Source organism: Aspergillus alliaceus (genome assembly GCF_009176365.1).
Source record: "Aspergillus alliaceus strain CBS 536.65 unplaced genomic scaffold BDW43scaffold_21, whole genome shotgun sequence".
NCBI classification, from domain to species: Eukaryota; Fungi; Ascomycota; class Eurotiomycetes; order Eurotiales; family Aspergillaceae; genus Aspergillus; species Aspergillus alliaceus.
This window is the reverse complement of record NW_022474704.1, coordinates 47,165-59,456: the sequence shown is the minus strand read 5'-3', so window position 1 is coordinate 59,456 and position 12,292 is coordinate 47,165. Positions and strand designations below refer to the sequence as shown.

The 12,292-nt window shown below is 47.3% G+C and overlaps 7 protein-coding genes across 7 annotated transcripts; 4 read left to right on the top strand and 3 right to left on the bottom strand.

Annotated features, from left to right (window-relative positions):
* Window positions 1–247: 247 nt before the first annotated feature.
* Window positions 248–1,502, top strand: BDW43DRAFT_310934 (sugar phosphate isomerase/epimerase family protein; the record flags this gene model as incomplete). Its single annotated transcript, XM_032047074.1, has 7 exons — window positions 248–350; window positions 416–503; window positions 562–699; window positions 765–923; window positions 984–1,086; window positions 1,143–1,312; window positions 1,382–1,502. The coding sequence occupies 7 exons, from the start codon at window positions 248–250 to the stop codon at window positions 1,500–1,502; spliced, it is 882 nt and encodes a 293-aa protein (XP_031900413.1).
* A 1,727-nt stretch (window positions 1,503–3,229) lies between these two features.
* Window positions 3,230–3,788, top strand: BDW43DRAFT_310933 (uncharacterized protein; the record flags this gene model as incomplete). Its single annotated transcript, XM_032047073.1, has 2 exons — window positions 3,230–3,439; window positions 3,492–3,788. 2 exons carry the CDS (start codon window positions 3,230–3,232, stop codon window positions 3,786–3,788), a joined length of 507 nt encoding a protein of 168 aa, XP_031900412.1.
* Window positions 3,789–4,306: 518 nt separating this feature from the next.
* On the bottom strand, window positions 4,307–5,161 carry BDW43DRAFT_310932 (SUKH-4 immunity protein-domain-containing protein; the record flags this gene model as incomplete). The annotated part of the gene is made up of 2 exons (XM_032047072.1): window positions 4,307–4,951; window positions 5,003–5,161. The coding sequence occupies 2 exons, from the start codon at window positions 5,159–5,161 to the stop codon at window positions 4,307–4,309; spliced, it is 804 nt and encodes a 267-aa protein (XP_031900411.1).
* Window positions 5,162–5,495: 334 nt separating this feature from the next.
* On the top strand, window positions 5,496–6,615 carry BDW43DRAFT_275510 (SDR family NAD(P)-dependent oxidoreductase; the record flags this gene model as incomplete). Its single annotated transcript, XM_032041863.1, has 2 exons — window positions 5,496–5,883; window positions 5,937–6,615. The coding sequence occupies exons 1-2, from the start codon at window positions 5,791–5,793 to the stop codon at window positions 6,612–6,614; spliced, it is 771 nt and encodes a 256-aa protein (XP_031900410.1). The 5' UTR covers window positions 5,496–5,790.
* Window positions 6,616–6,933: 318 nt separating this feature from the next.
* On the bottom strand, window positions 6,934–8,302 carry BDW43DRAFT_310930 (uncharacterized protein; the record flags this gene model as incomplete). The annotated part of the gene is made up of 2 exons (XM_032047071.1): window positions 6,934–8,147; window positions 8,200–8,302. 2 exons carry the CDS (start codon window positions 8,300–8,302, stop codon window positions 6,934–6,936), a joined length of 1,317 nt encoding a protein of 438 aa, XP_031900409.1.
* Window positions 8,303–8,463: 161 nt separating this feature from the next.
* On the top strand, window positions 8,464–9,084 carry BDW43DRAFT_275508 (uncharacterized protein). The gene has a single exon (XM_032041862.1). The coding sequence runs from the start codon at window positions 8,568–8,570 to the stop codon at window positions 8,784–8,786; it is 219 nt and encodes a 72-aa protein (XP_031900408.1). The 5' UTR covers window positions 8,464–8,567; the 3' UTR covers window positions 8,787–9,084.
* A 1,647-nt stretch (window positions 9,085–10,731) lies between these two features.
* On the bottom strand, window positions 10,732–11,786 carry BDW43DRAFT_319583 (uncharacterized protein; the record flags this gene model as incomplete). Its single annotated transcript, XM_032048947.1, has 2 exons — window positions 10,732–11,536; window positions 11,597–11,786. The coding sequence occupies 2 exons, from the start codon at window positions 11,784–11,786 to the stop codon at window positions 10,734–10,736; spliced, it is 993 nt and encodes a 330-aa protein (XP_031900407.1).
* Window positions 11,787–12,292: the final 506 nt, after the last annotated feature.

Sequence of the window (12,292 nt, the reverse complement as noted above, 5' to 3'; positions counted from 1 at the left end):
AAGATTTCCCCAGTTTTCTCGCGATCTTCGTCAGTAGACCCGCCGCGTGGTTCTTTACTCTTTCGATGCTTCTGTCTCCCCTCACTGACTTTATTTGCTTAAGGGAACGATAGGAATAAAAATAGATCCCCTCCCCAGCCCTATTCCCCGCCTGAAATGATGTGTCGCTTTAAACACAAGATCAATTGCTAATATTTGGCAAATCTAGACACTTGATAGACCTGCTGCTCCTCAGCGAATAATCACAATGCCACAGATCCTGCGATTCCGATCGACGTGGGGCGTTGAGACCGGCGATAACTATGAGAAATGGCAGAAGTGGTTCCCGACCTTGAAAGCCCAAGGCTACGGTAAGAAAGTCGACATGTCCTCTGGCAACGACGACCGTACTAACAAGCATTGGGTCCGATTGCAGTAGGAATTGAAGTTGACATAGCTCCTCTGCCCAGCATATCCCCCATCCGTCGCATTGCCGACGAAGCTGGCCTCGAAATCATTGTCATGTGAGTGCTGTGGCTAGGAGAATGCCCTTTAAGAACAACACTGACACCATGCCCCAAGGGTCCACTCCAAGTGGCCATGCTATGTAGGACCTAAACCGGTGGGCCTGACCCCAAAAGACCATCTGGAGAGTTATCGAACCCAGCTCAAGATCGCCAAATCTCTCCGGCCGTTCAAGATCAATGCACATTCCGGCGAGTATGGTCTACACCCCTCTCCACAACCCCCCCGGTGATAGGAGACGAAGCTGACTCCAAGAACAGTGACGGGTGGACAGTCGAGCAAGCTGTCGAATTCTTCGAGGGCACACTTGCCATCGATGCCGAACTAGGCCTTACAGGCCTCGTGAGCCACGAAACTCACAGAAACCGGGCATTTTTTAACCCCTACAATACTGCACAAGTCCTGAAAAGGATCCCGACGTATGGCAGGCCGGAAATATTTATCAGATATATCCTAGAGCTCAACTAACATACCCTAAGTCTGCAAGTCACAGCCGACTTTTCCCACTTCGTCGTCGTCTGTGAACGGCTTCTTGACCAGGGTGAGGAGGACAAGGAACTTCTGCGCACGATCATTCCCCGAGTAAGTTCCGACCCAACAGTATAAATTTCCACCTTCTCACACCACATATCATTTAGGTAACCCACATCCACGCAAGAATCGGAACAACGCAATCGTCACAATGTCCGGACCCAACCCATCCCATGTTCACCGTGGAACGAAAATTCTTCGAAGACTCCTGGAAACAGATCATCGGGTCCATTGCCAGCAAGCGGTCGTCTCCGGTGACTTTTGTTCCAGAATATGGGTATGTAATTCTCTTGCCGCTGGAAACCGGGCCTCAAATGCATATGTGCTGACTTGTTCTGACATCTAGTCCGTTCCCGTATCACCCTTTCGGCGCTGCGGCCAGTTTCTCGGACGTTGCGGATAGTGAGGGCCAGCGCTTGCAGGTTTTGTTTGAGTCGTTTGCTAAGAGTACGGGCGCCTCTTTATAAGAGTAAGTAAGATTAATCTTGTGAATTGTTTTACCTTATATAGACCAGAACAAAATCGAATGAGAGAGGAGTATTTCTGAAATCTAAGTTTATCATGCTAAATTCAGAGGTAACAGAATTCTGCAGTTTGTAGTTAATGAAATATCATAGCGCATTTGACTGAATAGGATCAAGTCTCTACGCACTTCATCTCTCTGAGTAGGGTTATAGATCTTCTGTTTAAAACTTTTGGCTCTAGATTTTATACTGATTTAGTCTAGTTGCTATGGTAGGCCTCATGGTTGCGCCGAGCCACAAAGACGATTCAGAGCTCCTTATAAATAAAAAAGAAAGAAATTGATATGAATCTATAGGAGACACGTGATCGCCTAGCGGCTTGGCCGGATCACCCACTCCTTCAGCCCCTGAAGGCTTTACCCATTAGTAGTTGATAGAAGAGAAGAAGAAGCAGTCAAGATAGTTGATATAGTCGTCCATAGAATTGAGTACCTATCGGAATGGCATCCGGTCCTCAGTAGGCTACGTACGTGTAGCTGATACAGTCTCATCCTGCCCATCTTTCCCCTGAGATCACAACAGAAATAAAACTAGCTATCAAACTCTTTCAATCTAAACATTTTGGAAGCCGAAGTTTAATATCAAAAAAAACAAGTTAGAACGCCATAATGAGTCCCCTGATGTGAAGTCTCCTTAGTAGATAATCGTCTATCGACGATTGCTATTACTAACAAATACTAGTTCATGATTTAGCAAAGCGACGGCGACCCTTTTTCCATTGGGCCGGTATATTCGGTCGTATAATCCATAGTCCACCACGTCGGATCCATGCAAGCGAGTGCCACAAGTGTTCAGGCAGCTACAGTGTTCCAGTTTCAATAGAAAAGTCCATGACATACTCGAAGGAATTACTTCATAGTCCTGTCGATCATTACGCCATGAAGGCCTTCTTGCGACAGACCATTATGCCATTCGTTGCCTTAATAGCCTTAGCTGGGTTACATCCATTCAAAGTGGATATAAGAGATGTGGATACTTGAACCTCATGATTTATCTTAGCATCTGATAACCCAAACCTACATAAAGAACCTGAATTCGATCCTATCCTAGGTGATAGATACTACATCTACCTCTTAACTTTATAGGTCGTAGCTGCTTATACTAACGACCAAGTTTGACATATGTCCTCCAAACAACATATCACAATGGCTGTGATGATGGAACGCCAGAGAGCCTCAATGTATGGAAAGTGGATACCGCACACTAACCAACACCGCCTGCATAATGTTAGTACTACACCATTGCTATGACTATGACTTAAGTTGACCCCACACTAACATCGGGCACTGCTTGTCAAGTCTGCAAATGCAACCTCATGTACTGAAACAAGCGCAGAGTTAGAATAACCCGAGCATCCGAATCGGAAAATCTCGCGCAGGTGGGGAGTAAGCAGGACTCATGTGTTAAATAGCCTTGTAGGCCCGTGAGGTAGCGATCTAAAGTGTTATTCTACTGTCTTATAAAGAATACTTATCCGACAAGCGAAAGAAGAAATGAAAAGCCCTGACCTTTTATGCTCTACATCCACTGTAAAAGGGAGTGTTGTCAAAACAGTAGCAGTCTTCATTCTTCCTCAATGGCTACCCTTCAAGAATTCTGTAACTTCATTTGCCCTGTGGCCCCTACGATACTCATATTTTTCTTGATCGTGAACAACGCCCTCTATTACTATGTCATTCGCGAAGAATGCGCTGCTCACGACGACGTGCTGTCTCGCAATATCAGCACAGGTCTTGCCCTTCTTTACCTCCACTACTATGAACGCGCCTGCCACTGACCAGGAGCTTACAAGCAAAGGCACCAACGTCAATCTGGTGCAGGTGCAGCACACCCCTGTTAAAGCATACACGGCGGCCTGTATCTCGAACTACCAAAGATATGTTTAGTATTGCCAAGTCAACCGCGCGGGTAATCAAATTCCGACTTTTTCAGAAGAGCTGTGCTCATAGTAGCGGCTATCTTAACAACATTAACTGGGATTATTACGAGTCGGGCCACCACTGTGATACTATCGCGAAGAGAGAAACCATTGCCGGAGCCTTCTACAAGTACATGGACAAGCTTGAAAATGGACAGATCTGTGGCACTGAGTGCGTGCGCTTGGGCCATCATGGTACCGGACATGGATGGTTGAGGATGGGCCATATCAGCTCCTACAACGATAAGGCCTACTGTGGCGAAGGCCTGGGATTTGGGACCTACGTGTCTGTGAGGAACAGTGGTATCTAGAGCCCATCTCATGATCAAGGTTGTGGCTATGTCCGTATTCTCCTGGGCTCCTTTTTGTCGCTTTTTGTGTCGCTCATTTTTCTCAATCCTTTGCTTCCCAATGCTTTCGCACTGGTCTTCCATGTTAAATTGTATAGCTGTGGGGCATTCTTCTGAGTCTCGTATATGTACCGCCCCGCCACCATAAGAACAACACGTTTACCGCTGTATATACTTAGACATTCCCTCCTTCCAGTACTCTAGCAATCCACTAGATGATCAGCAATTAATGAAATGTTATAAACCTTGCTTCCGATAGAATTACATTCGGTCACTCAATAGGAACCTATATAAAGCTTGCAGGAGTTCAATATAGGATGTCATCAGCTAATATCTATATTTAATTATAGAGGTAGTCTAGATTTATCATAGAAGAGAATAGATATACTGTTAAATATGCTGAAGAGATCGACGCCGCCATGACATTATAACGCCCTTCTTGCTGGGTAATTGTTATATTTTGACCAATAGTCAAGTATCTAATCCCGCAAGTCCCAATCATCCAACAAATCCGAGAATATGTCATTCCAGAACTCGGCATCCTCATCCGCATAAAGGTCATGGCGCCTCATTTTTTCCCGCAATACATCAAGAGGCCTTTTAAGGATCTCGACCCGGCGCTCCAATTCCTCCAGAGAGATATCTGATGGGGCTTCACGTAGATCCTTGGTTACGGCGACCACCATCCCCAATAGCACGGCAAGACTATCCAGCCTTCGTGCGACTGGACCTCTGTCACGCCCTAAATAATCATAGCTATCTGGATTATAAAAGAATACACGGCCATTCTCATTCACCAGCATGACTAGCTGGCTATTTATTTCTCCGAAACAAAAGCTTAAAGCAGGTACTTCGTCTTCAGGATCGTGTATCCCATAGAGCTCTTCGCCCGTATACCCATAAAAGCTACACCCCCCGGGGGCAAACTCTCTTAAATGGGTAGACTCAAACCCCATGCGGGGGAGCTTGATTGAAGGAAACCCGATGTTAAGGAGGAATTCTCGGGCCGCTTTGTCTGTCAGATCCACTGGAAGATCAGCCTCCTTTGGTCGCCAAAGTGATCCGGGACCAAACTGTGCTTCCAGCCAGGATTGGGTGGGGGCAGCGCCTTGTATTGCATTATTCTAGGTGACTATTAGCTGCCCGATACGAGTAACGGGGATAGAACGGCGTACTATAATTGATTCGAATATCTTTGGCTGGCTCTGTAATCGGCTGAAGACATGGTAGGCCTGCTTGCACGTCTGAGAAAGAAAGTATGCATCGGCGATAGAGTCGAGACTGCAGTATACCCAAAGGATGATCTCTGGTGGAAGGCTCAGGAACCCAGGCATTTCTTGTAGAGCAATCGTCATAAACTCTCCGTACCCTGTATTTAGATCCGGAATGACCGCTTAATCTATATATCAATGAGTTGAATTGTTATGAGAGAGAAGTCTTCTATGGGAGGGCTGTGGATAAAGAAAGTATCTTGGCACTTTGAATGCGTTCCCGTATAATCGCATGTCTACTCTGCCGCTAACGTGGAGTGACCTCGTATTTTTGTTTGCAACTAACTTTAGCGCAGGCATACTATACTATTTCTGTACACGGTAGAAATTGACCTCTCGAGAGATTGATACGGCGGAAACCTCACGGCTTTTGAGACCAGGCCTGTCGTGTCCTATTGTTCCGACCCCTCTCTTCTTACCTGAGGCTGTAGTTATACTGTGCACAGTCAGTTTTAAAAGCACTCTAAAGGATCCATATGCGGTCAGCACGTTATGTTATTATTCCTGGGAAACGCGACATGGGCCATAACGTTATGCTTAACGATATGCCAAGAATAGGATAACGAGAAGTTGGAGGTAAAGGAAAACTACTTATACAGCAGCACTGTGGCCGGAATACAGATATACTCCCAACTTTGATATCAATAATCAGCCAGTGTCCCTTATCCCGTCACACTATTTACTCCCTTACAATGAGCTTGTCCGGCAAGATAGCTATAGTGACCGGTGCTTCTCGCGGCATCGGTGCTGGAATTGCTTTAGAGCTTGCCAAACAGGAGGCAAAGGTACGCGTTCCACACGCACTTAACCCTTAGAGCAGACTATTAATCACTTCCAGGTGGTGCTTACCTATGTGTCTGCCACGAGTGAGAATGCCGTTGATGACCTCATACATCGGATACGTGGTTTAAACAACGGCTCCGATGCCACCAAAGTGCGGATCGACCTCCACAAGCCGGAAGCCCCCGAAACCATCCTCTCAGCTACTTTCCGCGCGTTTCCCCTGAGCGATAACAAGGTGGATATTCTTGTCAATAACGCTGCACACTCACATTGCAAGCTTCTCGCGGATACGGAAATGGAGGACTACACCTCTATGTTCGATGTGAACGTACGCAGCACGATATTTATGACCAAGGCTGTGTTGCCATATCTACGTGCCCCAGGGCGTATCATCAATATTACATCTGTTGCAGCTCGTCGGGGTTCCGTGGGGTTTTCCATATACTCGGCCACGAAAGCAGCTGTGGAAGGGTTCACCAGAGCCTTGGCATGCGAGCTGGGACCATATGGTCATACCGTCAACGCTGTTGCCCCCGGAGCCGTGGAGCCAGGGATGCTTCGGGGATCTGTACCGGAAGAATTGGTGAAATATATCTTGGACAGCACGCCTCTAGGGAACCGGGTAGGGACACCCGAGGATATTGCTCCCATCGTGAGCTTCTTGGCCGATCCAAAGGCGGGTTGGTTGACTGGTCAGACTCTATGCCCAAGTGGGGGAATGAACATGGTTTGATTTTCATGTTTCAGTATGGAAGTGTACTCTGCTTGAAGTGATTAGTCTAGAAAACAGTATCTTCTTTTTTCTTTTTTTCTTTTTTTTTTTTTTCCAAATAACAATGTCTTTTTGGAGCTCTTCCCGATAACATGGAAATAGAGGACAGCAAATTGAAACTATTTAGCTAGCAATTTCATACCCACCCATTTCATGGGGGGTCAGAATTCATAGTACGCAATGGAACAATCAGGCATGTAAAGGTTCAACCTCACCAGCTTGATCATGAGAACGAGCTTAACATCTGCCTGTTTTCGACACATCCACGGCTGCATTAATTTCACGAAAGCTCTAGGCATTTCTCGCCCCTCTCGTTTCTTCCGCGGTTACTCCTCTCTACAGTCTCTGTCTCAAATGCCCACCACCACCGTTCAAACATCAACTGTCCAATTTCCCAGCCCGCTGCCTCGAATGGATCGCTACTGTGGACTCTGAGTCCCTCTCCTCCGACGTCTTCCATATCATACATCAACCGTACGAGCCCCATTGGATCCTGGGCAGTTTTCGGACGCAAACTGATAGGGAGGTTAAACGCCTGGATGAATTTGTCCCGGACACTTGGCCAGGGAAGGAGATCTAGAAGTGGGTGATGCGGAATAAGTACTTGAGTTGCAGTGGGTCGTAGATGACAAGGTAACGTCTCTAGGTCGATGTTGATAGTTTCTCCCCTGTCGCTGTCTTCGCTTGAGCCGGATCTATGTGTTGTAGACGAAGTAGATGAAGACGAAGGAGGCAGTAAGAATGGTGGCGAGGAAGCAGAAGATTGGTTGTATCCCTGTGGCCTGTAAAATGGGCTCACCGCAGCAATATCCCAAAGACTGTCTCCGATGTTTAGCCTCTGAGCTACCCTAACTGCCGCACTAAGAAGGGTAAGGGAGGGAACTTGGAGCAGGTGATCATCAGGAAACGTGAAATTGGAGGACTGGTAGGATTGTAGATTATCTGAAGTAATGCCCGCGTCCTCTGGGTTACTGAACAAACTGTTGCTGAGCCGTACATCATCGTCGTCGCTATGGCCTTGGGCTGACTTTTCGGACCGCAGAAATAATGGTAGTGGGAAGGCCTCAAAAGGAGCGCCACTAGCGGATATAAGTGAACCTAGCGACGCTTGTCCCGAGGTTCTTGGAGAAAGAGTAGCGAAGCATGGTGAAGCTGACATGGATAGCTCTGAGGAGAGTAAATGTGGCACGGCTGGTAAGAAAGGTTCCGCGAAGTCCTCCGGCCCCAGAGTGATATCGTTGAATCCGGAAGCCGTGCCACCAGGACAGGACCCAGTGCACGCTGAGGTCACCATCTCTTGGCCTTCATTACCTGAGGTTACAGTAATACTCTCACCTAGGGTACCCGGAGCTGAGAAGCGAAATAAATCATCTGTCGGGAGACCTGGGTCACTTCCATCTTTCTCGGTTTCAGGTGACGTTATTTCTCTGTTATGCGGACTAACGTTTTTCAATTGCGCTTCCAGGGCTTGCAATCGATCCTTTCTTCTTTGTCCTGCCATGGTTCAGCTCGAAACAGCAACTCTTTGTTGGAACATCGAACCTACGGTATCGTCTTTGGGCAAGTACATTCAGGATTCGTTTCCGCTCCGCCGCATCTTCCGTGATGTCCGGAGCGACCAAGTCCCTTTCTTTGCGTTTTCCAGCCATCTTGATTCAACAATACGCATCTTTGTGCCGGCAGAGGTCCTAGCAGAGCAGAAGAGGTGATGTGGGTGACAACACGAGGATGACTCATCCGTGTATGTTAACTACTAACGAACGTACACCACGCACGAGCCAAGTCTTCGCGTTCTACGGCCTAGCAACGAGCTGCAAGTCCTTCACAGATAGTGCCGGCAACGCAGCTATGTGCATCTGGAGCGTCATCTGAACAGCGGCGACTTTCATTGGCACAGCTTCCCACAGAGCCACAATGCTGAAGACCATCCACAACAAAATGGCCCAGAACGGCGTCGGCATCGGAAACTGGAAGCGGGATGAAATTATCTCTGAAGCTGAAACCCAAATGTGTGAGCTATTCCAGCTCCCCGTCACCCTGGATGGGTTTGTCCCGCATCACCACCCCAAGATTGCGCGGATAAAACTCGCCGAGCGTACTATGTGGCCTGTGTTCTACTTTTACAATCATTAGAACACGGGTATGCATTTTAACATGATAGCATTCGAAGAGGACCATGCGGTTATGTCTCTTGGATTAGGATACAAGAGCAATAATGGCACGCTTGGAAACCGCGAATCCTATGAGGATGAGTACTCTACCAATGGTGGCATTGATTTCACCGATTGTTTTAATGATACGCAGAGCACGTATTTGCTCAATACGGGCTCGGAACACCAGCAGATGGATAGAGATATTCAATGTTACTTCCTGGATTTGGAGATACTTGGGGGCTGGAGATCCAGATCTACGACTCTGAGAAGAGGGCGACTGTTGGGTCCGGGTCTACTGCATTCAGGGGAAGTGATCATGCCAGTAGCATTAGTGTGATGCCGGGTTGCCCTTCCAATGTCCATGCCATGTCCAAGTGAATATAGAGACTCTAAGTGGTGGTCGGAATACTCTGAGTACCGCTGCGAACCTATAGATTAGAAATAATTCTTACTGTACTTGGATACATACTGTGGCGAGCACTCACCAGTGGTCGTCTCACCCATTGGTCAGTAGCTCACAAGTGGCTAATCTAATCTGTGTATTTTGTGACACAAAACATTAGAAAAGCTTTGTTTCCTGTATTCGATTGCTTAATCTACGTATAGTATAATGATGGTAAGGTCTCATAATAATACATAGAGAAAGTGCCTACTCAGTAGAGTTAATACATTTAATAGAAGTAACCCATTCCCGATTGCCTGGCTGCACAAGAGAGACCTTCCCATAATAATCAGCTCTAGTAACTACGTCCTAGAGACCTAACTACCTTTTGTTGACGACCTAAGTGTACCTGTACATGTTGATATTGCGAACACATTGCACAAATATGTAGCAGCATATCTCGACGAACCTGTATTGTTTTCACTACCATGGCAAGATTATTTGCACGAGGGCTTGTCGAATACAGCTCATAGCTGACAGAGAAACGATCACATTCAATAATGCCGGCCTTAATAGACTTGATGAGGTATGCCTGAGCCTTGACGATTCTCCTGTTTTTGAGATTTTGGTGTTCGAGCTGGAAAGGCGACTAGATCTGCCCCAAGGCAGTGCTACGAGAACCGGATAAGAGCATACACACACAAATGCATCCCCATATCTAATTACTTTTGTCGCATACCTTTGACCACGAGAAGCCTTTCTTGTGCCCAGATCCGTCAAAGCCCAGGTAATTGGGGCTCTCGCCCCTATTGTACTGATTATTTCCTCCTCCAGTGTGGCCCATGAGCCGAAGAATCGTGTCCTGCCTTCCCTCCCAAGCCCTAGCCAGAGCAACTATAAGCCGCTCCTCCAATATGTTTTCCAGTTCCAGTCGGAGCTAGGTGGTAGCCAGAGGCCAACAAAGTCATGGGCACTGGCCGGCTGAAATGACAAGTCCGGTGTCGCAGTGGGCCGCGGTGAGACACTCGTATACACCAAGGTACAATCTCTCCTTGCTTGATGTAAGTGGGCGATTGCAATCGGATTCCTAGAGGTAGTAGCACACTACCAAGTCACTCGCGAAGCACTCTGCAAGGGAAAACGCAGCACTATTAGCTTCTGTAAATGGGACTTCGCGGGCAATAATCGTCTGGCGTTCTAAGGGCATGATATTTGTGGTGTCCATATCATTGTTTGGTATCCGATTAAAGAGAATGGCAGTACAACTGTTGGAGCGTGCCTACGTCCTCTGCGGCTTAGTTTGGTTATCTTGTTTGTCTTCAATTCAGGTTGAATCGGACCAATAAATAAGGCCTGTTTCCCAATGCATAAAATATGAGAACAAAGGACTGCCCTTTGAACCCAAAGTCGTCGGTCCATGACAAGTCAAATATTTAACGCTCACAAAGTCATTGGCTACTTTGGGTGGATTTGTGAATAAGAAATTTAGGTTCTATGGATCTGCCTCTTAACAGAATATACTTCGCCGCTAATTCATTATGAGCTTTATTCCTTCTTCAGTGCCTGCGCTTCCCCCTCCACAATGTCCTCAATCAGCTCCATCATAGGAGGTCGGAACGGCTTCCACCCTAGTAGCCTCTTTGCCCGAATAGACCGTACCCTACAATTCGATCCCCATAGGTACAGCCCATACCCCAGGTTCGTGGGTACCACCTCGTCCTCCCCTAGTGGCTCAACCTCCGGAGAAGGAATATACCCCTTCTCATAAGCAGCCCGAGCAATAGCCCGCTCTACCTCTCCCCAGACAGACTCTCCATTCTCACAGAGGTAGTACCCATCATCGCCCCAAGTAGCATCACCCTCTCCTGCTGCAGTCGCCTCACCAAGCAAAAGAAACAGATCACTCAAATCCTGCACATGGACCTCACTCCACACATTCTTTCCCTCCCCCACAATAATGCCCTTCTTCCGCTTCAGTACCTTCCGGGAAAGATAGTATGCCTGCATACTCGTTTGGTTAAACACCCCCCGCCCAGGGCCATACACGTTCGGAGGCGACACGATGGCAGTCTTAACACGAGCCGGATCTACCTGACCTGCCGCGATAATAATCTTTTCTACGTCGCGATGGTATGCATCATCCGGGAGATTGCGCTGTTCGTCCACACCATCCCAGTCATTGTACTCTTTCGTTCGCTCGATGCCATGCGTCTGTGCGCGCGTGTCTTCAAAAATCAAAGAGGCTGTCCCGGACGTGTGGATAACCCAGCAGGGGCGTTCGGCTGTGTGGTAGGCAGCGCCTTTGGCGATGGTCGCTGCTGCTCCGGTGTGATCGCAGTTAGCGATTTCTGGGGAGTTAGTCCGGGTACATGTATCAATGGGTAGAGGGAAACGGGAGGAGAACATACGGTAGACGATGTCGGCTTGTTTTACTTCTTCGTCGATGATATCGGAAGAGCTAAGATCTCCCAAGACGACGCGGAGAGAAGGGTACACTTTTGCTAGCTGCTTTGCCTTTTCTTCGTCTCGTACCAAGGCAGAAATGTTCCATTCGGGATGGGTACGCGAGAGAAAGGAAGAGGAAATCACCGCCCACATAGCCTGTGGCGCCAGTCCTTGTTTTGTCAGCTCGGCTGGATATTCCAAAGAATTAGTTTGCCCACATGAAGACCCGAGGAGACATTATGAACGTGCTATTGACTGTCGAATGAGGTTACTCTACAGCGAACCGAAGCGAAAAGGCTAGATATTTGCAGATATATATATATATATTCAACAATGTTCCAGGGTAATGGCTTTTCGTATTGTTTATTATAGCCGGGGAGTATATCCATCGTATTCTATAGCAGGTTACTCTACCCCTCATCACCCCACTGATTATCACTTCCTATACGAGTGTCCGACTGGTTTAATATGGAGATGCCATGACTATCTGGTTTGGCGGCTGAGCGGCCTGGATAAATACGTTCTTCTACTTTTTCCCTTGTACCGGGTTTCCACTAAAATTTAGGATCGCAATCTTGTAACTGATATAACCTAGTATATACATAAGTTGGCCAAACTTAATACTCTTCTTTAGGTACACTAAAGCACATGAAGAAGTT

Bases quoted from the DNA above. Each gene is read 5' to 3' on its own strand.
- BDW43DRAFT_275508 (XM_032041862.1), top strand. From the start codon at position 8,568: ATGCTGAAGACCATCCACAACAAAATGGCCCAGAACGGCGTCGGCATC.